The sequence below is a fragment of the Heterodontus francisci genome, chromosome 32, assembly GCF_036365525.1.
Source record: "Heterodontus francisci isolate sHetFra1 chromosome 32, sHetFra1.hap1, whole genome shotgun sequence".
Lineage (NCBI taxonomy): Eukaryota > Metazoa > Chordata > Chondrichthyes > Heterodontiformes > Heterodontidae > Heterodontus > Heterodontus francisci.
Genome location: NC_090402.1, coordinates 8,216,746 through 8,242,830, shown reverse-complemented (window position 1 = coordinate 8,242,830; position 26,085 = coordinate 8,216,746). Strand labels below are relative to the sequence as shown.

Sequence of the window (26,085 nt, the reverse complement as noted above, 5' to 3'; positions counted from 1 at the left end):
AACCTGGCATTGCTATTGATCCTCTAAAGACAGCCCACTCACCGAGCATTTCTCTCTTCTGCACTGCTATCCTCTTGCGATCTCGGAGAGGTTAACATAAAAGTCCTGTTCGGAGCAGGTGGATAGTCCTCTTGACCCCAGCTGAATTGTGGTTCTGTAGGTGGAGTTCTTCTCTCCTGTAACAGAATGGGTGGCCGGTCGTGCTGTTCAGAGCCTGAAGTGACACTGTCTGAGCGATCTGGGCGCATCACTGGCTTTATCATTCCTACAACAAACAGGTTCTTCTTAGAATATAAAATGTGATTTTGACTGAAAATTTGTAGGACATTAACCACCTCCCGCTCCACCCGCAGCTTAGCCACTGAATACACAGTGAGCGGAGCCACAAGCTATATTTTGTTTTTTTAAACCATTAGATTTGCAACTTTTAAGGTTTCATGAATTCAAATCTGGTTTTCTTGGTCTTTCACTTCATTTGGTAGGTGAGAGATGGGGAAGGCAGACAAATAGTCATCTTGCTCGTGAAATGTACTTTGTGCTGGAGATTGGAAAGCAGCCTGCCTGCTACCGCAGTTAGTTAGTGGGTGGTCCAGGAAGGTGCGGACAAAGAAAGACAAAACAATGACACAATCCACATACACCTGTCCCCTTTATAAATAGCTCTTTCTTATCAGGTGACAGCATTTGGTGTGGCCCAATCATAAAACAATAGGCAAATAAGACGATGCTAATTTACCGCACAGATTTCAGTAGATATGGGAAACTCAATTTCCAGGTTGTACAATATTAGCCACATTACACTAGCAAAGATCACAGAAGGATGACCAAGAATTAATAAGAGATCACTTCTGCTCAAAGTTCTGATGGGCTGGAAGTAACCAAATCCATACATGCCAGCAAAAGATTAATAAGGCCTTTCCTAGAGCAATGCATAGATCAGATTTCTTTGCTGGAAAAAACACCAGAAAACGATATTATTTATTTCCACATCAACCTACCAGAGGGGTGAACCCCTGATGGGTAGAAGTCAATTGGAGGCCTTCCCGGGCTCAGTCGAGGATCCATGTACGAAGGCATCATCATCCAACGAGGGTCGTAGCCAAGCATGTGTGGAGGGGGTGGGCCGACCGGGCTGGGATAGATGTGTCTCTGTGAATGCGAATGAGGTGGTGCAACTGATGGTGGCATTACAGGTCCCTGTTGCTGCTGCCGTTGTTGCATCTTTAACAGCTGCTCCTGGTTGTACACAAGTAGGAAAGAATAATACAAACAGTATAGATTTATTCTTTTTAATTGGTGGCCCTTCCATCCTACACAATAGATTTTCTTCTAGCACGGCTCACACGCTCTCTTGAGCAAGAAGACAGGACAAGAAAATTTATCCTACGCAGCTACCCAGTCTCTCCAAATTTCTCTCCCTATTCTAGGGAAGAACTTTGCTTTGGCTTGCAGCCTAACCCAACGGTTTTCCCGAAAGGCACCTTTTACATGAGCAAGACAAGCCATTCTCCATCAGTGGCACCACAAAGTAGTCAGTTAACCTCTCCCCCACCAATCCTCCAAAAAAACATTTCCATTTGCTTATATCGTTACAGACAAGAATGAAAGAGGAAAGGAAGTGTAGGGGAGTATTTGCTCTTACCAGATTTATTTTCTTAAATCAACTTCACCACAAACCTTGAGACCAGTGAGTATTGCCTCCCCCTCTGCTTCAAATGTGTTAAGGAGGCAGAAACTACTTGTGGGTCTCCAGATTGCAAAAATGTCATCTTTAAAATAAGTGAAGAGCTTTGCTTTGAAAAAAAGAAAAAGCATTTGATGGATGGGGGAAAATTAGACCATTCCTGCCCCAAGAGTTTTATAGGAGCATCATCTTCAACAGATGCAAATCGAATATTTTTGACTATAAAATTCCCAAAGGGCACAGGAACATTCAAATAGTTTTTGCTTTCACAGCTTCACCAAGTCCTTTAGTACACACAGAGAAGCAAGGAGTTGACAGGTATATTTTTTTATGTGACGTCCATTAACCTTCAAGACTGTGTAGTGATTGAGACCCTTAAATCAGTAGGCTGCTTAACACAAGATGATTCCAAAATGTTTCACTTTTTTTATTGCAAATATGTTACATTCAGAACAAAACCACTGTTATGTCTATTGGGTGAGTAGAAGTCATGCTATCACTATATAGAGCCTTGGGTAGACCATAGCTACAGCACTGTGTTCAGTTCTGGGCAGCACACCTTAGGAAGGATACACTGGCCTGCAGCGTAGATTTACCAAAATGATGCCTGGACTCCAAGGGTTAAATTACAAAGAGAGATTTCACAAACTAGGGTTGCATTCCCTGGAATTTAGAAGGTTAATAGGTGACTGGATCAAATTCTTCAAGATATTAAGGGGAACAGATAAGGTAAACAAAGAGAAACTATATCTGCTGATTAGGAAGTCGAGGACTAGGGATACAGCCTAAATATTAGAGTCAGACCTTTCAGGAGTGAAGTTGGGAAACACTTCTACACACAAAGTACGGCAGAAATTTGAAACTCTTCTCCAAATTGCAATTGATATTGAGTCAATCGTTAATTTTAAATCTGAGATTGATAGATTTTTGTTAACTAAAGGTGGAGTTAGGTCACAGATCAACCATGATCTCAATGAATGGCTGAAGAGACTTGAGGTGTTAAGTGGCCTACTCCTGTCTCAATGTCATGAACTTAAATCAGTAAAGTGAACACCTGTGTCTGTTCTTATTGGCAGTTACCTGCTGTTGTCGTTGGAACCTGGGTGGCAGAGACTTGTGGAACTTGCTGTAGTTCTGGATGGGCAGTGCAGGCTCACTTCCCTGCCTGCTGTTTTCCTCCTCATTTTCTGCAATGGCTGCAGCAACTTCCTTTTTCACCTTATCCTCGACAGGGAGTTCCACAAGCAGCTCACATTTTTCTGAAATTCATCACAGCAGAAAATTAACAGTTACTCAGCAGATTCCATATTCTGGGTAGAAGTAATCTTAAATGGCAGAAATGGAGAAAAGATTCCACGAAATATTGCTCATATTTCCCCACATAAAATCCAGCTTATTCTCCCCACCCAAAGTCAAAATATCAGTACTATATATATGAAATGTAGAGTCTTGTATTTCACTGGCTCCCCAACTCCTTGAACTCCCTTCTCCCCTGCCTTTAAATCCCTCCATAGCTCTTCTGACTCAGGCCTACAATACGACGCTGCAACTCACCTTCCCCATCCTCATTCTTCTCCTCCACAATCTTTGGCACAGCCTTCAGCCTCAATGCTCCATCTCTCTCTCTAAACATCATCAGCTTGTTGCCACCTCCTCAAAATTTACCCATTATCTGCTCAGTCAACCATCCTCCCTAACTCCTCCATTTTAGATACGAACATATGAATTAGGAGGAGCTGACCCCTCGGCGCCTCGAGCCTGCTCCGCCATTCAATAAGTTCATGGCTGAACTGATTACTCCACATTTCCACCTACCCCTGATAACTTTCCACCCCTTGCTCAAGAATCTGTCGACCTCTGCTTTAAACATATTCAAAGACTCTGCTTCCACTGCCTCTTGAGGAAGAGAATTCCAAAGACTCACGACCCTTAGAGAAAAAAATTCTCATCTGTCTTAAATGGGCGACCCCTGGATCGAGATTCTCCCACAAGGGGAAATATCCTTTCCACATCCACCCTGTCAAGACCCCTCTGGACCTTATATGTTTCAATTAAGTCACCTCTTACTCTTCTAAATTCCAGCGGAGACAATACTAGCCTGTCCAATCTTTCCTCATAAGATAGCCCGCCCATTCCAGGTATCAATCTAGTAAACCTTCTCTGAACTGCTTCCAACGCATTTACATCCTTCCTTAAATAACGAGACCAATACTGTACACAGTACTCCAGATGTGGTCTCACCAATGCCCTGTATAGCTGAAGCATAATCTCCCTACTTTTGTATTCAATTCCCCTTGCGATACACGATAACATTCCATCAGTTTTCCTAATTACGTGCTGTATCTGCATACTAACCATTTGCGATTCATGCACTAGGATACCCAGACCCCTCTGCATCTCAGAGTTCCACAATCTCTCACCATTTAGTAATATGCTTCTTTGTTATTCTTCCTGCCAAAATGGACAATTTCACATTTTCCCACATTATACTCCATCTGCCAGATTTCTGCCCACTCACTTAACCTATTTGTTTCCCTTTGTAGCCTCCTTATGTCCCATTCACAGCCTACTTTCCTACCTATCTTTGTGTCATCAGTAAATTTAGCAACTATACCTTCGGCCCCTTCACCTAAGTCATTTATATAAATTGTAAAAAGTTGAGGCCGCAGCACAGAACCCAGTGGCATACCACTCATTACATCTTGCCAACCAGAAAATGACCCATTTATGCCTACTCTCTGTTTCCTGTTAGCTAGCCAATCTTCTATCCATGCCAGTATGTTATCCCCTACACTATGAGCTTTTATTTTTTGCAATAACCTTTGATGTGGCACCTTAACAAATTCCTTCTGGAAATCAAAGTACAATACATCTACCGGTTCCCCTTCATCCACAGCACATGTAACTCCCTCAAAAGAACTCCAATCAATTGGTTAAACATGATTTCCCTTTCACAAAATCATGTTGACTCTGCCTGATTACCGATAATTTTTCTAAATGCCCTGCTATAATGTCTTTAATAATAGCTTCTAAGATTTTCCCTAAGACAGATGTTAAGCTAACTGACTTGTAGTTTCCTGCTTTGTCTCCCTCCCTGTTTGAATAAAGGAATTACATTCGATATTTTTCAGTCTAGCGGAACCTTCCCCGAACCGAGGGAATTTTAGAAAATTAAAACTAATGCATTAACTATCTCACTAGCCACTTCTTTTAACACCCTAGGATGAAGTCCATCAGGACCCGGGGACTTGTCAGCCCGCAGCTCCAACAATTTGACCAGTACCACTTCCCTGGTAATTGCAATTTTCTTGCGTTCCTCCCTCCCTTCCATTTCTTGACTTACAGCTAATTCTGGGATGTTACTTGTATCCTCAATAGTGAAGACTGATGCAAAATACCGGTTCAATTCATCTGGCATCTCCTTATTATCCATTATTAATTCCCCAGACTCATTTTCTATCGGACCAACATTCACTTTGTTAACTCTTTTTTAAATATCTATAGAAACTCTTACTATCTGTCTTTATATTTCTAGCTAGCTTTCTCTTGTACTCTAATTTTACCTTCCTTATTAATCTTTTAGTCAATCTTTGCTGTTTTTTATATTCTGTCCAATCTTCTGACCTGCCTCCCATCCTTGTGCAATTATATGCTTTTTCTTTAAGTTTGATACGATCTTTAACTGTTTTCGTTAACCACGGATGGCAGTTCTCCCCATTGGAATTTTTCTTTCTCCTTGAAATGTATCTATTCTGTGCATTATGAAATACCCCCTTAAATGTCTGCCACTGCATCTCTATTGACCTATCCCTTAACCTAATTTACCAGTTTACTTTAGCTAGCTCTGCTTTCATGCCTTCATAATTGCACTTATTTAAGTTTAAAATACTGGTCTTGGACCTAATCTTCTCTCCATCAAACTGAATGTAAAATTCAATCATATTATGATTGCTGCTACCCTGGGGGCACCTTAACTATGAGGTCATTAATTAATCCTATCTCGTTGCACAATACCAGGTCTAGTATAGCCTTCTGTCTGGTTGGCTCCAGAACGTACTGTTCCAAGAAATTATCCCGAAAACATTCTATGTACTCCTCATCGAGGCTACCTCTGCCCATCTGATTTTTCCAGTCTATATGTAGGTTAAAAATCCCCCATGATTATCGCCGTACCTTTCTGACAAGTTGCCATTATTTCTTCCTTTATACCCCATCCTGCAATGCGGTTAACGTTAGGTGGCCTGTACACCACTCCCACAAGTGACTTCTTGCCTTTATGATTTCTCATCTCGACCCAAACTGCTTCTACAACCTGGTTTCCTGAACTTAGGTCACCTCTCTCTATTGCACTAATATTACCATTAATTAACAGAGCCACTTCTCCACCTTTTCCTAGCATCCTGTCCTTCCTAAATGCCATGTACCCTTCAATCACTGCACATCTGCTCCCCTATCAAGTACCTTGGGACATTTCCCCCTGTGAAAGGCACTGTATAAAAAGTAGCTCCAATTCTGGGTGATCATATCTGAGGTTTGATTGCAGTATTAGCACACTTCACATAAGATAATCATCCATAGTGGCACTGTTGAGATTCTCAAACTTTGGACAAGCATATTGATGTAGATTAATCTGCAATTTTTTTTGCATTCAAGTCACACATGACTTTCTCGAAGTTATTTCAAAAATGGATGGTTCACTATAACTGTAATTATGATGTATTATACGTTATATTTCCTTTCAAGCTAAGTTGCCATTTTTGACCCAATAACCCAAACTAATATTCTCAAAACAAAAGCTTGGTCTAAGTGCATGACAATAAAAAAATACAAGATTTGATGATTGTCATGATCACACCATAATTACACAATAATTTTGAGAACCAACCAGGTTGAAGAAGAATATTTTCTACGACCAGTCAGTCGAACTATTTGCATTTCATTAAACATTATGGCTCCATTACCAATTAAACAAGAAATTCCTTCAAATCCAGAACTGCCATCGGTACCTTTTGGTAAATTCTGTTTGCTGTCAGTGTATGGTTTCTGCTGTGCAGACAGAGTTATAGAGTCCGTGCTCGCCTTAGTTTCAGCATCATCCCTTTTCCTTACGTCAAATTTAACAGAGTTCTCTATCGCTCCACGTTTTTGATCAAGTTTCTTCAGTTTTTCAGCACAGGCAGCTAGTCGCTCTTCCTGGGCCCGTCGTTCTTCCTCCTCGCGCCTCCTCCTGACTCGTTCCAATGCCTCAGAACGTTCATTGGTGCCAGAATTTGGCCGCTGTCGCCACACTTCATCTTTCTCAACAGGAGCATCTGCCCATCTATTAACTCCTGTCAGTTTTTGGAAGACACCAGCCTGAGAGAAATGGAAGAGATTAAACTTTTGAAGTGCTGACAAAGGTAACATTTAAACTGAAACTCTGTAGATTCTGAAATAAAAACAAGAAATGCTGGAAATACTCAGTAGGTCTGGCAGCATCTGTGGAGAGAGAAGCAGAGTTAACATTTCTGAAGAAGGGTCACTGACCTGAAACGTTAGCTCTGCTTCTCTCTCCACAGATGCTGCCAGACCTACTGTGCATTTCCAGCATTTCTTGTTTTTATTTCAGATTTCCAGCATCCGCAGTATTTTGCGTTTACTCTGTAGATTCTGTGGGGTTTCAACACTCAATAATCCAGTATCCAGTCAAACCTTGCTTTGTCCAGTCTGAATCCCTTTCCTGACACCAGTCTACAAACTCAGGCTTCAGCAGAACATGGCAAGAAGGGTTTCAACCCAAACCACATATTTGCCAACCCTAGTGTGAGCTTTTCATTGCTGAAAAACCAGTAACCAGCTTCTTTGTAGACTATGCATATAGAATGCTAATAAAACTGATTCAAGGTAAGGGATGAAATAAGGATAAAAAGAGGTTCAAAATTTGAGAGTGTGAATAAAAGGCAGCCTGAAAGTCTGAGCATCACCCAAGGTCGGAACTTGCCTGCTGGTTAGAGCCAAAGTTTCTGCCATTGTTCTTGCCTGGGTCAGCCAACAATATACATTTGCTTTACTTCATCTTTCCATCTGATCCCTGTAATAAACGCTCCTTAATAAAACGTCTGTGTATATACACATTTGATCATGACGCACATAAAAACACAATCTGAGATGTTATGCTAAACTTTTATAAATCACTGGTTAGGCCTCAACTTAGGTACCATGTCAAATTCTGAGCACCACACTTTGGGAAGGATGTCAAGGCCTTGGAGAGGGTGCAGGGATGCACTAGAATAAACATAAGAAATAGGAGCAGGAGGAAACCGTATGGCCCCTCGAGCCATTCAATACAATCACAGCTGATCTTCTGCCTCAACTCCACTTTCCTGCTGGCTCCCCATATCCTTTGACTCCAAGAGACCAAAAATCTACCCCTCTCAGCCTTGAATATACTCAATGATGGAACATCCACAATGCTGAATGGTACTAGGGATGAAGGACTTCAGTTATGTAGAGAGACTGGAGAAGCTGTGGTTGTTTTCCATAGAGCAGAAAAAGTTACGGGGAGATTTAATAGAGGTATTTAAAATCATGAATGGTTTTTGATAGAGTAAATAAGCAGAAACTGTTTCCACTGGCAAGAATGTCAGTAACCAAAGGACACAGATTTAAGATAATTAACAGAAGTAGCAGAGATGAGGAATTTTTTTTTTGAACACAGCGATTTATGATCAGTGCCTGAAAGGACGGCAGAAGCATTCAATTCAAAAGCAAATTGGACAAATACTTGAAAAGGAAATAATCTGCAGGGCTATGGGGAAAGGGCAGGGGGAGCTCTTTCAGGAGAAGTGGGACTTGCAAGATGCACAGAGGAGATTTATTAGAATGTTACCAGGGATGAAGCACTTCAGTTATATGGAAAGACATTGGCAGGAGGGAAACTAGGGGATACAGATTTAAGTTTAAAAAGAACCAGAAGGAAAATTAGGAGAATTTTTTTTTATTGCAGCAATTTGTTACGATCTAGAATGTGTACTGCCTAAAAGGATGGTGGAAGCAGATTCAGTATCTTTCATGCAGTACTTGAGAAGGAAAAATTTGCAGGGGAGAGCAGGGCAGTAGACAAATTGGACAGCATCCTTCAAAAGACTGCATAGCCACAACGGGCCTTCTACTGTGCTGTATGATTGTAACTCAAGAGGGACGGCGGCATGTCATGAGGGTTGCCTGATTCATGAACCAGCAATCGGAAATGAGTCCATTTTGTATCTCTACCTCATGCAATAGGCTTATCAAGAAGTGATGCCACAATATAACTTAAACCATAAAGTCTAAGGGCACCAAACAGATTTCTGTTCTTCCACTCTACAGACCTCACCTGAGAAACAAACCGGGAAATTAGAACAGATTCTACAACACACACCGCCCAAATTCACGTAATTACACTGGGTCAGATTTCACAGCAACAAGCAACGGAAGAAAAAAGGGAACATTTTACTGGTAACTGGAACAAAGCAGCTGTCTCCACCAGCAGTCAATTTAAACACTGTTTTTTCAGTATCAACCACATTATTTGGAGAAGACAGCAGGTGGGTGGATCAAAGGGAAATGGGTTTTTTTATACTTACTATTTGCATTCTTAAATCTTGCACTTATCTGCATTTTTACTGTCCATGTATAAATGATGTAACATTGACGGTGTTAAACATCTGCAGTGATTTGAATAAACCCTACTCTGCCAGACATGGAGGACACAGTACAGATGAAGATGCAGTGGGATTTAGCTGTGAAGACGGTCAACTATACTCTGAAGTATTCACTCAATTGGGAATTTCAGCTAAGAAGATTCAGTTAAGGTGAACGAAAATTGGTGAAGTGAACTGAAAATACCCTTGTCTCAGCAGTAGATAGGTTCCACCGTGATTCAGGATCCTGTAGCCCGTGATTTGACTGGCTGGAGGGTAATGGGTTACCCCAAATGGATTCACTGCACATGGAGGGCTCCATCTTTGTTTCAAGCTTAGCATTTAAAGAGCGCTGACGTGCCATCTTCATGTCCCTTTCCCTAGAGAGTATAAAGTATTTGAGTGTTAGTCTATTATTTTGTGTCCATGCGTATACTTCAAATGGGATACACAGCTCAAGTGTAACACAACTCCCAGTTACAACTTATTCCACCTTACTCAGCATTAAAAGTGCACTTCCCTGAACAACTTGTGTTTGTAGAGGTGCAATCAAAAAAAAACAAGCTCTGAGCCAAAGGAAACATGGAGAAGAATGTCGTTGGTGACTTTGTTCTGGGCTCTTTCACTGCTGTGGGAGGGGTAGAAACCCAATTGGAAGGATTCAAGTGAGGAACTGTGGTAGGGATGGGCAAGGATTTGGGAGGCAACATGTTCAAAGACTGCGAGGGAAGGCAGTTTGAAGATGAGACAGTGGGTTGCAAGGGCTTTTTTGCAGGGGGCAATAGTGATGGCAGATTTAAAAAGGCCGGGGGATGTGCCTGTAGAGAGGAACCATTTACATCATCTAGTATCGGGGCCAAGGAAGGGAGGCTGGGTGGTCAGCAGTTTAGTGGGAATACAGTTGAGACTGTACTTCATTGGTTGTAAAGGGCCTTGGGATGTCCTGAAGTCATGAAAGGCATTATATAAATTTAAGTCTTATCAGAAAAGATGAGCTAAGACCATTTTATTCAATGGCTCATGAAACATTGAAAAAAAAAATCAAGGTTTCGGGCTGTAACGGCCATTCCAGGCGAAATACGTACCATTTCTCTTTTCTCTCTCTTGACATTTCTTCATCTTCGTCATCACTGAATTTTAGCTTTTCTGAATAATCCACTTCCTCATGTTCACCTGAATAAATGAAAAAGTGATTAGAGACAGGACCAGGATTCCACTTCAGAGATTGGACTGCTGAGTTTAAACATTCCTCAAACACCAGAACAAAAAGAGGGGTTGTCGAAAACCAGTCAGAATGATCGCTCCATGGTACATGATACCCCATGTGCAAAGTGAGCTGGTAAAACATACAGCAGAGGATGTATATGCAGCAGAGTCTAGGACAGGGCAGATTTTCCAACAAATTCATAGGCTTCTCCATCAGCTCACCTACGGAGATTTCAAATCAACAGCTCGGAACTGCACTTTTGACTGAAAGTGCCCAGAACAGATAACCATTAAGGGCGGCACAGTGGCGCAGTGGTCAGCACCGCAGCCTCACAGCTCCAGCGACCCGGGTTCAATTCTGGGTACTGCCTGTGTGGAGTTTGCAAGTTCTCCCTGTGTCTGCATGGATTTCCTCCGGGTGCTCCGGTTTCCTCCCACAGCCAAAAGACTTGCAGGTTGATAGGTAAATTGGCCATTATAAATTGCCCCTAGTATAGGTAGGTGGTAGGGAAATATAGGGACAGGTGAGGATGTGGTAGGAATATAGGATTAGTATAGGAATAGTATAAATGAGTGGTTAATGGTCAGCACAGACTCGGTGGGCGGAAGGGCCTGTTTCAGTGCTGTATCTCTAAATCAAAAATCAAATCAAATCAAATCATACCCTGAGAATACAGCAAGTCAGCAGAGATGTGCTTCCAAACCACTATAATATTGTTACTAGGGCTAAGCACAACGTGTGCCAGTGCCATCAGCACTTGGGACACTTTCAGCATCTCAAAGCATAAGTCCTACAATGTTAGAAGATCAGAATTTAAAAAAAAATGCTCAAGACGGGTTGTGATCAGTCAACGCAACAAGTTTTGTAGCATTTTTGTTTGGAACAATTCGAAATCAGGGGCACCCTGAAGATATGTTGACTTAATAATCTTCAGGCTGAGGTGTCTAAACTGCACCCTGTGAGTCCCATGCAGACCTGAGCCCTGGGACTGCAGACCATAAGATTCAACCAACTCAGACTTATTGGCCGGTTTGACCTGGAGGGCTGCAAAGGATTGCTGTTAGAACTTACCCATCAATGAGGTAATAGCATTAGGTCAGAACACCAAGATGGGTTAGAATCAGCAACTTCAGACAAATACAAATTAAATGGTAGTCAATTTTAATTATATAAGTAGCCACCCAACTTTCCAGGGATACCCCTGCTCTACATCTCTACGAATTTTCAGATGCCTGGCCATGCACTGTGCTACTGAACACCCTCGATCTGTACAAGGATTGACTTGATTTGCAGTGCATTTCTAGTTCAGTGGGAAATCAATGATGCCATGTAACTCAAATACGACAAATGCACCTCACACAAGTGCACATTATCACCAAACTAAAAGCAAAATACTGCAAATGCTGGAAATATGAAATAAAAACAAAAAATGCTGGAAATACTCAGCAGGTCTGGCAGCATCTGTGAAGACAGAAGCAGAGTTAACTTTTCAGGTCAGTGACCATTCGTCAGAACTGGCAAAGGTTAGAAATGTAATAGGTTTTAAGCAAATAAAGCAGGGGTGGGGCAAAAGATAACAAAAGGGAAGGTGTTGATAGGACAGAAGGTCACGGAGAATAACTGACGAGAAGGTCATGGAGCAAAAGCAGAGGGTGCGTTAATGGGGTGGTGAAAGACAAAGCGTTAGTGCAGAGAGGGTGTTAAGTAACAGAATAATGAACAGCCCTAGCCAAAAGCACAAACATGAAAAAAAGTGGGCAGGCACATGGTAAAAAAACATGTTTTTACTGCATATTATCACCATTTGGTTAAAGTTCTAGGAACTGTGTGATTAGCTCCCCCTCTCAAAAAAAATTACATTTTAATTGTGTTACACTCGCATGGGTAAGGCTTCCACTGCTATGTCCAGACTGGCCAAGAGAGTGTGGGAAAATGGCGCACTGACACGGAACACAAAAGTCCGAGTGTACCAGGCCTGTGTCCTCAGTACCTTGCTCTACGGCAGCGAGGCCTGGACAACGTATGCCAGCCAAGAGCGACGTCTCAATTCATTCCATCTTCGCTGCCTTCGGAGAATACTTGGCATCAGGTGGCAGGACTATATCTCCAACACAGAAGTCCTTGAAGCGGCCAACACCCCCAGCTTATACACACTACTGAGTCAGCGGCGCTTGAGATGGCTTGGCCATGTGAGCCGCATGGAAGATGGCAGGATCCCCAAAGACACATTGTACAGCGAGCTCGCCACTGGTATCAGACCCACCGGCCGTCCATGTCTCCGTTATAAAGACGTCTGCAAACGCGACATGAAATCGTGTGACATTGATCACAAGTCGTGGGAGTCAGTTGCCAGCATTCGCCAGAGCTGGCGGGCAGCCATAAAGACAGGGCTAAATTGTGGCGAGTCGAAGAGACTTAGTAGTTGGCAGGAAAAAAGACAGAGGCGCAAGGGGAGAGCCAACTGTGCAACAGCCCCAACAAACAAATTTCTCTGCAGCACCTGTGGAAGAGCCTGTCACTCCAGAATTGGCCTTTATAGCCACTCCAGGCGCTGCTTCACAAACCACTGACCACCTCCAGGCGCGTATCCATTGTCTCTCGAGATAAGGAGGCCCAAAAGAAAAGAACTCTCACCTGCCCATCCATCTTCTGTTTCAATATCCAGCTGATCCAGTTCTTTGAGATCATCAGGATTAACAATGGCTGGTCTATCAGTAGGTTCACCTGGTCGCCGAGCAGGCCTAGCTGGGCGTGTAGGACGAGACACTCCCCGGGGATACCTGTGAATAACCACATTGGGAATTAAAGCATGACCCAGCCATGCAGTTAGGGCTCATCTTCCGATATTAGAACGACAACCTGCAGTCTAAGTGAAAGGTGATGAAAGGTCACAGACCTGAGACGTTAATTCTGCTTCTCTCTCCACAGATGCTGCCAGACCTGAGTATTTCCAGCATTTCTGTTTTTATTTCCGATTTCCAGCATCCGTAGCATTTTGCTTTTATATTAATGCAGTATAGAGAGAGCTGCCTTTGGTGAGGCTAAGTCGAGCGACTACGTGAGCAAAGTGAGAGAACAAAGAATAACCTCTGTCCTTCACCATGCTCCATCAATTTTACACAGAACACTACTGAGATTGAAACAAGCATGCTGTTTGGACTATGGGATTTAGGTTCCAGTCAACGTACAAGTTTAATTTCACAACACATTTTGAAATAATAGATCATCGTTAAAAAATTGTCAAATAGCCCATTTAGCTGAAGCTGCAAATGGTCTAACAAAATCATATGTTCCATACCACAATTAATATCTGCACTGATTGTAAACATGCTTCTTACCTAATTGGCTCAGGTGGCTGGAACGGATACTGTATGGCTCCTTGTGGACCAACGACAGGGGTAGGCTGAGGTCCCCGTGATTGTGGTGGGCACATCTGCAGGGAAAAATAAATCCATGCCACACATTAGTAATGAGATGATTAACAGATGAAATCTGCCCTCATGAATGAACTACCTATAACCGAGAGTGAATACACCGCCCCCACCCCACCCACCCAGAGTGAACAATACACCTCCTACCCCTCACCCAGAGTGAACAATACACCCCCACCCCTCACCAAGAGTGAATAATACACACACTCCCACCCAGTGAACAATACACCCCCACCCCTCACCAAGAGTGAATAATACACACTCCCACCCAGTGAACAATACACCCCCACCCCTCACCAAGAGAGAGCAATGCACCCCCCCCCTACCTCTCACCCAGACTGAACATTACCCGACCCCTCACTGAGTGAACAATATACCTTCCGACCCCTCACCGAGACTGAGCAATACACGACCCCTCACCGAGTGAACAATACCCGACCCCTCACCCAGAGTGAATAATACCCCCCTGGTGTGGGGTGTGGGGGGGAATGCGGGGGGGGGGGGGGGGAATGCTGGGTGGGGGGTGGTTTAAAAAGTTGCAGCTTTTCTTTTGGTAAATAGGCTAATTGAAGCTTTAAGATTTTGAAGGGAATGGAAGGGCTCAAATACAGGAGGGCATTAAGGTACAGATGACCACACTGAGAAAGAGAAGAGGTCAGCACAACTATTCCATTCAAATTGGAAGAGCTGTGGATTATATCATTGGAAGGTCACTGACGTGGGGGTTACAAACAGGTTCAAGACAAAACAGGTTGCATTCTGAAGAAAGAGGGGATTGAAGAAGAGGCTGAGAAAACGGGACTGAACTATAAAATGGAGACCCCTCTATTGGACCTGATGGCCTTTTCGTATTGAAGATTTTGCATTCCATCCCCCAAACGTGTTTGTGGCTTTACGCATTACAAAGTAACTATTATCTATTCTAATTTGGAATGAAATGCTAATAAGCATCAGCTGAAAAGACATTTACTTGAAAACTGTTACTGTCTCTGGCATCACAAAGCACAAGCTACAAAACAGGAACAAAGTGTTCTCACTGGGTTTCTTTAACTATTTAGCACCAAAACACTAATGCTATGCCAGTTTTCAGCCAGCTATCAACCCTTTCATACTTCTTCCAACCTGACTAGACTGATACCCATGCTATTGTTGGCTCAAAATGCTGTGTTCGGAGATGATGCCTGTTTGGGAGGCCAAACAGCTATAATTGCATTGCTGCAGAGTTCTTCTAGTGGAAATGGTCTGAAAATTTCACATGCCCGTTTCACTTTACTGAAATCCTAATGAGAGCAATGAGGCAGTTCTGCTAAAAGTTAAAATGCTGCTCATCACACATCAACTGCAGTAATCAGACAACTGGTGAACTCTGCCTTTTAGGTAGTGGATGTTACATTGTGGATTGCCCTCACTGTTTTTCTTAGGCTATTTTATCGTGTTCTCCATTTTTGTTATCCTTAACTGCAGTTAATATTCATATTAAGGAGTTATATCTACTAGTTCAGCACTGATTAGAAGCATGACCCCAACTGCAATCAACAGTAAGTTAGCATATCAGACTTGGCCATTTGACACATGGGAACCTTCCTTATTATTTACTCTCAGAATCTGGAGCCAGCACAATTTTACTTCCCTCTTATCTTTTTGGCTTCAGTCCACAGTTCCCATTCCCTTGTTTATCTATACACCGTGCCTTTCAAGATAAAATGAACAGGACAGATGCAATTTATTATGGCCCTGGGAAAGCAGAGAAGGTTTCAGCTAATCACAATGCCGATGGATGGCGAGAGATGAATAGTTCCAACGTAAACCGCGCAACATAAATGAAGACTACAAAATTCCACTTTGCACTGGGCCTAATGTACAAGTTTTACAGAATTGGCAGCAAGCCCAGAAAAGATAGCGACTGAATTGTTTTATTTCTCAGTGATCCTTCCCATAATGGATGGGAGTGTCATCTACAATGTTCGGTGGCACTTGAGCTGGTGGACTTTAATGTCAAACGCAATAGCATGACCTTCCTCATTCTCTAAATGTAGTTCATCCACCACATACAAAATTAACAGGTCACTGTACTCACGGGAAAAACCGTTGCTTTAGCAGGTTAGTGTCACAGAAGCTATGTTGACCATCTGAACTTTCGCCATCCCTACTGAATACATTAACCTTGTGCGGATAGCACAACTCACTTTTTTTTGAAAGCCAGCAAAAGCAGAGAGACATGTTTACATGGCTTTACAGATAACACTTGATCCAAGAGAGGAATTTTACCAGAGCATTTTATCCCTTACTGGCCCTGGGGTTGTTCTCTGCCTGTCCCAGAAGGTTACATGGCTGCAGGAGTTGGGCAGGGGGGTGAAGACCAAGTGTCTGATCATGATGCCCCAGTCATAATGACTGTAGAACAGCCTTGACGGACCAGTTGGCTTTTTCCTACCTGTCATTTTCCTACGTTCGGACTATCTATACATATTAAAAGTCCTTACTTCTTGTTCTAGTCACACTTTTCTGAAAACAATTACCAGTGTAAATTACTATGTCAACACTTCCCATTCAATTTTGCTATGTTAATTGTCACGACTTAGCTGCAGGCTTTGGCTACTAGGTGGTGCTGTAAAGCAAATGTTTGAAATTTTTCTCCCAATTTCATTGTAACCTTGTATATAAACATATGCACTGATTGCCATGGGAAACGCCAAAGGCAATTTACTGGTTCTTTAATCAACTTACAAATGTAGGCAGCATATCACGGTAGGTGGATGGGAATTGGTGAGTCCCAGTCTGCAATGGTATTCCAGATCCTCTCCTCAGCGGAGTAGTGGGACGCAGCGAAGGCTCCTTTGGGTCACTTGACGACACTGGCGCGTGTACGGGATCTTCTTGGCCTGAGCTTTTGGCTTCCACTTCTGGCGGCGGTGCAGTTGATGCTGCCGTGGGGTTCAGGTTTCGCCCACCACCCTCCCTCCAAATGGCTACATCTGCAAAGAGAAACAGAACTTGATTCTAGAATGGGACCGATTGGTAAGCAGATGCATTAAAATAAAGTAGCTGAGTCTCCAAACAGGGCAGCAGATCAGACACGTTCCAGCCATTACAGTTTGAAGACCGAAGCCAAATTTGACGGACCAGCTAATTTTAGCCATACTTTACCTAAAACATACAAGTTTCATCATTTCTTAACTTTACGGACAGGCATTCCACAAAAGGGATCTTAGCGTGACTTTTTTTTTTAAATGTTAAAAATATTGATCTCAATTTTTTTCATTAGTTCTTGGGATGTGGTATCACCACCAAGGCCAGTACTTATTGCCCATCTCTAATTGTCCTTGAGATTATGGGATTAGATTTCCTTGACAATCTTCCCAAAATTGTTTAAACGCCTAATTATAGCTGTCTGCCATCTATAATTCTACAACTGATTTTGAATTAAGGAATAAATCATGCTTCAAGGGAAAACTTTCTCATTTATGGAGGCGTATTTTACACACCAGCACTAAAGGGAAATAGTTTCAGACTCGCACTCAACTAAGGTGTCTAGCATTAACCACTTTCATACAGAATTATTTTAAACAGCTGGACCTAGTCTCCTATAGAGGAGATCGGAGTTATTAGTTCTGGGAAGAATGAGATTTGTAGAAAAACAGACTACATCGTTTCAAGGAGGAATCAACAAAGCTACTTGCTTGGATCTGTACAAAAACGTGCTGCTTGCAAAATCAATAAGAGTTTAATGTAAAGTTCAGAGTTTTTTTGGGAGGGGTGATTTTCAGGTTTCAGATCCTTTTAGAGATTTCTCTTACTTTTTCAGAACTTTTAAAAAATAGCAGTGTCAACACAGGATGCTTGACTAAGAATCAAGTAGGGGAATCGTGTCCCAACTGGCAAGTTACTAAGGGTAACGGCTCACCATGTGGTTTTTAGTAAATAAAGCAGCTGTGCCATCATGTCACCTACTGTACTTTAGAACCTGAAAACAGTATTATTCTTCTCTGTGGAATCTGACACACATTTTCCTCTCCTCACACTCAGCACTTTACAAACGCTCTAGGCTGGCCATGAAACACTCCCAGTAAATGTCTGTGTATTAGCAGAAGTTTCAGATCTTGCATTTGCTGTGTGTCTTACTCTGTGGGCGGAGGCTTGGTCCTGGCCCATATGATTGATCTGTGGTGTCCTTTTCTTTTCCAGCCTTTTCCTGATCTCCAGCTGCTTTCAATGTTGGAAATTCCTCGTGAGAGAACGGTAACTGCTTGTTCAATCCTCTTCCGCCTAAAGCACACAACAACAAAAACGTCACCCACAATCCAACCCCAGGTGTATTTAAGACATTACACTCCCAAGATCAGTGCTTGCTAGAGCGTAATGTCAATGCTGAACAGAGCTGAGCAGTGTTGACCACCAACGGCCGTGGAACATATAGAAGTTCCAATGGAGGGCTGTGGTGCCTGAAGGCTCTGTCACCAATGGGGGCGAAAGTGAAATTAAGCCAACTAGAAGGCATAGAAGGGAATTTTAGAGTGCAGGAGGCAACAAAGATAGGTGGGGTGAAACCTTGCAAGAAGCTGAGGATGACATTTCTAAGTTAAAACACCCTAGGGGTCAGGGAGCCAGGTAGGTCAGAGAGGATGGGGTGATAGGCAAGAGACTTAGGGAGTAATTCTAACCCCCAAAATCAGGTGGGCTGAGGTCAGGTGAGGTATTAAAATCTCAACCTTGACCCCAACCTGCCCACTTCCAGGTTTAACAGTGGTGAGACAAAGGGTTGGCAACCACCCCACTCCCAGGAGGTGAGTTGGCAATGAGGCCGGGAGCTTCACTTTTAAACTATTATGCAGATTTAACCCTGGCCTGATGGGTTTGCCAGGCCTCGAGGAAAAGTTAAGCTCCTTTTCAGCACTGATTGTGGGTCAGGAGGAGCAGGAATGCTTCCCCTGGCAACACCCCCTGAGCTTACCCCTCACCCAAGCCTGTTTTCAAAATCCACCTGTCAATATTGGGGCCACAATGCGGACAGGAAGCAGGCAGCTGAGTTTTGAACAGGTTGTAAGCCTACGGAGCGTTAAAAAATATTTCAGCACAGGAGGCAGTCACAGTTCATTGTGCCTTAAGAAGGTACCAACTCCCCATAAGTGCCTTTGACTGGTGCCCCAATTCCCTGCTCTCTTCTCATATCCTTTAATATTCGATTGGCATCGTTATAACGAGACTTCAAAATTAAATATGACAGCGAGCAGGTTCTACCTGGACCTAAGTATGGTTCAGTATTCTACATCAAGAATGGAGTCAATGCCTTATAGAGTCATTTACAGCAGAGAAGGAGGCCATTTAACCCATCGAATCCATGCGTAATGTTACGACCAGGTGAGAAAGGTGTCTAGGGATCTCTCTCAGCCTTCACCTGGTCTTACTGTAAGTGCTTAATTTTAAACACACTGTGTTTTTAGCTCCCCTTTGGTGAATCCTGGTTCACCGCTTTCCAATTATACGGCAAAGAAAACAGCACAAACAGGCTTTCTTAGATTTAAAGAGTTGAAATTTATTTAAACTTAAACTCTATTTGGTTGACGCCTAGGGATACACAACACACCCACGCTAGCATGAATACGTGATACACACATGCAAATAGAGACAGAAAAGAGAAGAAAAATAAAGTGGAAAAGTTTGAGGCAATATCTGAAGAGTTTTTGTTATGGTTCTTCAAGCTCACTGTAGAGTCCTTGATTGTAGGCAGATCTTGCTTTTCGTTGGGGCTCAGTATTCTTCTTAAACCTTGTTCGCTGTAGGAGACTTTACTCTCTTGGGGTTCATGTGCCTTCTGTGGATTCAGAGGCTTGTGAGAAAGAGATGGGAGCAGGCAGACAGGAGAGGCTGTGGCGAGCCAGCTAGGAGAGATCTTCTCAGTCCAGGAGCATTCTGCTTTCTGCGCAAACTGTTGGTACAAATTAAAAAAACTCCGGTTGCCCAGCAGGTTAGTTATGTGACTAGCTGGTTTGACCATGTCCATTTGTGCATTCGGCCATCTTAGCAGTAAACCTGGAATTAGAGCTCCACCATCTTCAACGTCTGGTAATCAAAAGTCCATTGTGGGTTGAATGTGTCAGGGAATGGTCCTTTGTCCTTTCCAAGCACTGTCTGTTAATATACAGATGTCTTTCCAGCCAAGGATCCATTGTGGGTTGAATATGACAGGGAATGGCTGCTTTGTCCTTCCAAACACGATCTGTTAATATGCAAATGTCTTTCCAGCCAAGATCTGGCAATTTTTTAAAGCAAGTCCTTTCTTCACTTCAACAACAGTTTGAAATTTAATGTCCATGTGGCAAAATTATATGCCTCATGCTTGGCAGGCGGGGGTCTGCATGACACTCGTCCAATTATATTAACGAAAAAATTGGGAGTGTACAATGTGATGTAATATTAGAAGTTTGGTCTGCAGAAACTGAATGTTAGAAATGATAGACTTAACATTAGCCCTAGGGGCTTGGTTTTGGCATTCACTCTACATAAATTGTCTGCTACATATCTATTACAAGGGGACTGTATCAGGGAGTGAGTAGGATGGGGACTGGTTTTGTGTCCAAAGTACTGAGGCTTGTCTGCACAGTAAAATGAATACAGTTAAGCTCATGAAAGCACACAACTCATTAATGTTGTAAGATAACCTATTCTGAGCAGAATCATAACTTGCCACTTCTCTGTTTAATGTATTAGAATATGCTGGAAGACAATTAGATACGAATTAGGAGTAGGCCACTCGGCCCTTTGAGCCTGCTCCGCCATTGAATAAGTTCACGGCTGATCTGATTGTAACCTTGACTCCACATTCCCACCTACCCCTGATAACCTTTCAACCCGTTGCTTATCAAGAATCTGATAATTAACTCACCACCTCCTGGTCCTACTGGCTTTGCCTTCAATTGTGCCCATGACTTTATTCCACCTTGAGCTGAATTTGTGTTCTGTCAATTATTGGAACAAGAAAACCCATTACATTTCAGGCAAAAAACAGTTCAAAACACCCACCTACCAGATACAGCCGTGCTTGGCTCTGAATCACTACCATCCACCACCACTGATGTGATTCTTTTCATACTGAAATTCCAGGTGGAATAGCACCGCAGTGCTTAAATAGCTGCAAAACTTCTTTTATTGCAGTTATTTATTCTGTCTTGTAGCAATTTGCTCACCTTTCGTTCCTTGCATCAATTTTTCATTCAATAGGTTAAACACACTCTAACTCATGCAATAAGCTACCATTTTTCACTTAAATAAGATAGGAGAAACCCATCTTGATCAGACTAGCATTTCCTTTCACACATCACGATGAGCCCTCTCCCTCCCCTTGCCGCTGAGAGGTTTGCCAAATGCTCGTGTCTTACCTCGTGGACTGGTGCTGGCTTTGGCACACTGGAGGCAGATGTCTGTGAAGCCGGCTGCGACGGCAACTCCGGCTGCTGTACTGTTGATACACTGGTACTGCAAAACACAATGCCGGTAAGGTCGGCAAAACCATCAGACTCGGCTCCTGCAGGACGCCTCAAAAGTCAAAACAACGGAACTGAGCAATTCTCTTCTCTCAAAATCCCAGATATGACAGAATACAGAAACGGATTATTTTTGAAGGTTGGGCAAATCAGAGGGGACACAAAGATCTGGCGAACCCATTGACAAAATTCACCTGTAGGAAAACCTCTTCAATTGTGCCTCAATTTAAAAGAACTGCCTACATCCATGCCTTTGTTACCTCCAGACTCCAATCTTCTCCTGGTCAGCACCATCTTCCACCCTCCATAGCTTTGAGTCCATCTAAAACTCTGCGTCCTGTATCCAAACTCATACCAAGTCCTGTTTACTCATCACCTTCTGTGTTCACTTTTTAGTAATTGTTTACAATTTTGTATCCAGGACAACAAAAGCCCCTATGTGTTCTTAGACCCATTCACCAAAGTAGTTTCTTTAGAACAAGTTCCAATAATGTGGTTACTAAAATATATTCGATTATAAACAGCTTGGCCACAAATAAAGGTCTAGAAACAAGGTAATACTCAATGAGTGCCCTCACCACACTGACCAAGTCAGCTGCCGCTGCCTAGGGAAATGAGGTAGTGCTTATGAAGAAAGAGTTCTGGGGAGAAGTGATTCCTTCAGTAGATGAGGCTGAAAAAGTGATCAAGACAAGTCCTACTCATTCCAACACATGAAAGAACATAAGAAATAGGAGCAGGAGTAGGCCATTCAGTCCCTCAAGCCTGCCCCGCCATTCAATAAGATCATGGCTGATCTGTCCCAGGCCTCAACTCCTCTTTCAGGACTGCTCTGCATAACCCTCAATTCCCTGAGATTTCAAAAATCTATCTAACTCTTCCCTAAATACATTTAGTGACCCAGCCTCCACAATTCTCTGAGGTAGAGAATTCCAGAGATTCACCACCCTCTGAGAAAAGAAGTTCCTTCGCATCTCAGTTTTAAATGTGTGCCCCCTTATTCTGTAACTATGTCCCCTAGTTCGAGATTCCCCCACCACTGGAAACATATTCTCAACATCTACCCTGTCAAGCCCCCTTAGAATCTTATATGTTTCAATAAGACCACCTCTCATTCTTCTAAACTCCAATTAATGATAAAACAGCCCCTTCATCCCAGGAATCAGCCTAGTAAACCTTTTCTGAACTGCCTCCAATGTTAGTATATCCTTCCTTAAAAACAGGAACCAAAACTGTACGCAGTACTCCAGGTGTGGCCTCACCAACACCCTGTACAGTTGTAATAAGCCCTCCCTATTTTTAAATTCTAACCCCCTAGCAATAAAGGCCAAAATTCCATTTGCTGTCCTAATTACTTGCGGCACTGGCATGCTAACTTTTTGAGAGGGGGCTTGCTACCGCTAGCCAAAACTTACATCATCCCTTCCTACCCTAGTGGTCCCAGCAGCAGTCCAAGAAATTTGGGCGGTGGGGCCGGGGGGGTTACTTAGCCCTACCTTCCCAATGCCATTTAGCAGTGGAATAGTAGTTGAGGATACCACTTAACCTCCCTGTTGGAGCAGGGAGAGAAAGACTCCTGGTCATGGTGGCAGAGGTAGCGATGATGCAATGGTACTCCCTACCCCTTTTTCCTGCTGCTGTACCACCCAATATGGAATAGTTTAAGGAGGAGAATCCAGCCCAGGTCACTTTATGTTGGTTGAGCACCCAGAATGACTAATGCCAGTGCTGTAGAAAGGATTTCGGTCCCCACCCAAGGAGGTTAGACACAAAAAGGACCTAGACAAGAATTTTTTTTAAAAAAAGGAACCCAAAATCAAATCAGTAATGAAACAATCTTACTTCTTTTGGTCCTGCTGCTCCTGTTTGCTTGCCCATCCTGTTCCGTCTTTTGGTACAATGGTCACGTTCGGGTCGTTTCCTTTGTTTTCAGCCTTTAAGCTGGGAAGGTTTGCGGGCGGGGGCATGCGCCGGGCAGCAGCAACTTTGCCAAGACTCTGCAAGCCATGTCGAGGGACAACTGCAAAACAGATGAGACAAGCTCAGGAGTGCGCTGTAGAACACAGGATGGTGTGCACCAACCTGCACTCAATACCAGAAGGATGGGAAAAAAACCCTACCAGGAAACACAGTGATGATCCAAGCAGCAATTGCACTCAGCACAAAGCAAATCTCCTTCACAACAGTACAATAGTTGCAGTGGAAGTACAGCCTTATACCACACCCCAGAGAAAAGGCAATAAGAGAGGTACTCTTTTAAAGAGTATAAGATATTAGTTTAACTTTATTATAGCTCCAGCCACAGGTGCAAAAGCAATCAAGATCCTTAATAAGAGGTATAAATTAGAGCAAAGTTGTAAGTTTAAACAGCTGAATGAAAGGCGCAAGATGCCATTGTGGTGTGAAAACAACACTAGGAGAGGGGGTAGCAGCCCAGGAGGAGGAGAGACTATACCATATGGTAACTGAAGACAGAATCAGCCTCAGCGGTAATTCCTCTCATACTGGACAAAGTGTTAGAAAATGACAGTCACCCACAGAACCATCCCTCAGCATTGCTTGTTACTACCAGAAAACAAAACTGGGAATTGGAAAAAGAAACACTGGGAAAAGCTCAATATAAGTGGAAACGACAAGCCCCAGTAAAGCCTGTATCTGGCTGAATTTCTTTCATGTTCCATACCTCCTGAATGTTTCTGGGTTTCTAATGATTTTCCTTTGTATTTATCGAACAGACTGAGAGAGGAGTACTTCGATTTTCCATCCTTCCCCTTGGTAGTTTGCCCCAAACGATCTGACATTGCGCTGGAATGTCATCGAGTATGGTGGTTGTTTTCAGCACCGCTGAGAGCGTGCCGCTCACTGGGGGGGAAAAAACAAAAATATTGTTCAGAAGCAAGCTTTCTGCTTATCCAATTTCAATCCAAGTACTTCTCAAACTACACATAGTAAATATGCTTCTGCTCCCAAAAGAACCAAACAGCATCCAATACAACCCAAGGGTTCTGCGAGCAGCTCAGACACAGGCACATGACACAATAATTCTTTACAGTGAAGTCCATGCCTCGACCTCAGATGGTACAGTGCTGATTAGAAGTAACCGTACCAAACTGAAGAAATGGGCCAGCAGGGCTCTTACTGCCCATTACACCACAAATGACACAATACACCCAAATGCAGACAAGGATCGTCACTGCCTTGCTCAAGGTTCAAACATTTTTCCAGAACACAATGCTTTATATATTCTTGTCCAGGAATAGGCAAGGACTGTAATGAACCAAACGGCTTCCCCAATGGTTCCACTGGTTTAAACAGCAAGTAGCTGAGGCACACAGTGAGGGACGGCCTCAGGACCTATGCTATGCCAGCTGACTATCAGGTACTTGGGTCTGATAGCCTAGCGATGGTGGTACTGGACAAGTAACCCATAGTCGCGAGCTTAAATCCTTCCACAGCTAATTGTAAAAATGAATTCAACAGACGTGGTAATTTTTGAGTTTGCACTGTTACACTATAGCCAGGTGGTAAATAAATCAAACTGGAGCCTAATCTTAACACATTCAGAAGTTTTTATTTACAGAGATAAACATTACAAACATGCACCTCCAAACCCAACCAGCACTGTTTCAGTCCATTTGTATATATAGAAGCACAAGTGAAACTCCAGTTAATGGCCACCACTTGAATACAAGCAAACACTCAATTAAGATGCAATTAACATGGACCAGAGAATCATGAAAATCCAAATGGTTCACTAATGTCTTTCAGAGAAGCGAACCTGTCATCCAATGCAGTCTGGCATGCATTTGACTCCAGTCCTACACTACATAGATGAGCAAATTAATGCTGCCGTGTTGGCCACATCCTATAAACAAACATAAAAAAGATGGTCTCCACAATTGACCCGGTCTAGAGCTAATTCCAGCTCCTGATTGCTATCCACTGGTCTTTGCCATTGTGTGAACAGAAGCAAGCGTGTCTATGAGCCTATCCATCCTTGGATTGAACAGCCCACTGACATCCAATGTCATGGAGGCTGGTCTCTTGGGCAAGGTACCAGAAGGTGACTCTGGAACTGTACCCAAGCAAGGAGAGGAAAGGAGAATGGAGAAAAGTAAAATGAACCAAGTTATAGAGACCATGGCCCACTCATGCCTGGGTCTGGAATCAAGTGACATAACATTTAAGAACAATGGCGAGACGCAGTGTTTTAGTTCCCAGGCAGCAGTCTGCAATGCTGCTTCTCCAACACGTATTACTTAAAAGACCCCTCTGGTATTATAAAAAATTTTAATTTACTACAGAACATCACTCTCTGAAGATAGATCAGTGGTAAGAGCAATGAATAACTTTCTCAACAGATTTCTCAAACTAGTCTGCAGTAATTTAATCTGGTGTAAACAGTATTAAAGCAACATCTACTCCAGAAGATATACTCCAGTTTTGCATAAAGCCTGTTCTACATTTTAGCAAAGTTTTACCATGAACACCAACCCATGCAGCTGAAAACAGTCTTCTTGAAGTTTCCTAGGCTCCCAGCATGGGGGTACCTCACTCTGTATCATTAGTTAGTAGCCAGCAGAGTATAAACTGGCTATTGCACGGGAAACAGGTCGAGACC

General features: G+C 42.9%; 1 protein-coding gene across 4 annotated transcripts in view; it reads right to left on the bottom strand.

Annotated features, from left to right (window-relative positions):
• Positions 1-26,085, bottom strand: part of prrc2b (proline-rich coiled-coil 2B) — a 79,748-nt gene that overhangs the window by 38,327 nt on the left and 15,336 nt on the right. For all 4 annotated transcript variants that reach the window (XM_068012146.1, XM_068012148.1, XM_068012147.1 and 1 more), the window contains exons 2-15: positions 24,148-24,326; positions 23,307-23,484; positions 21,360-21,456; positions 20,867-20,939; positions 18,106-18,249; positions 16,711-16,958; positions 13,891-13,985; positions 13,187-13,332; positions 10,431-10,518; positions 9,551-9,725; positions 6,691-7,039; positions 2,765-2,943; positions 999-1,236; positions 43-265 (exon numbers count right to left, since the gene is read on the bottom strand). In XM_068012146.1, the coding sequence (XP_067868247.1) occupies positions 43-265; positions 999-1,236; positions 2,765-2,943; positions 6,691-7,039; positions 9,551-9,725; positions 10,431-10,518; positions 13,187-13,332; positions 13,891-13,985; positions 16,711-16,958; positions 18,106-18,249; positions 20,867-20,939; positions 21,360-21,456; positions 23,307-23,484; positions 24,148-24,265 (2,351 nt within the window). In that variant the 5' untranslated portion in view covers positions 24,266-24,326. The remainder of the gene's footprint in view (positions 1-42; positions 266-998; positions 1,237-2,764; positions 2,944-6,690; positions 7,040-9,550; positions 9,726-10,430; positions 10,519-13,186; positions 13,333-13,890; positions 13,986-16,710; positions 16,959-18,105; positions 18,250-20,866; positions 20,940-21,359; positions 21,457-23,306; positions 23,485-24,147; positions 24,327-26,085) is intronic.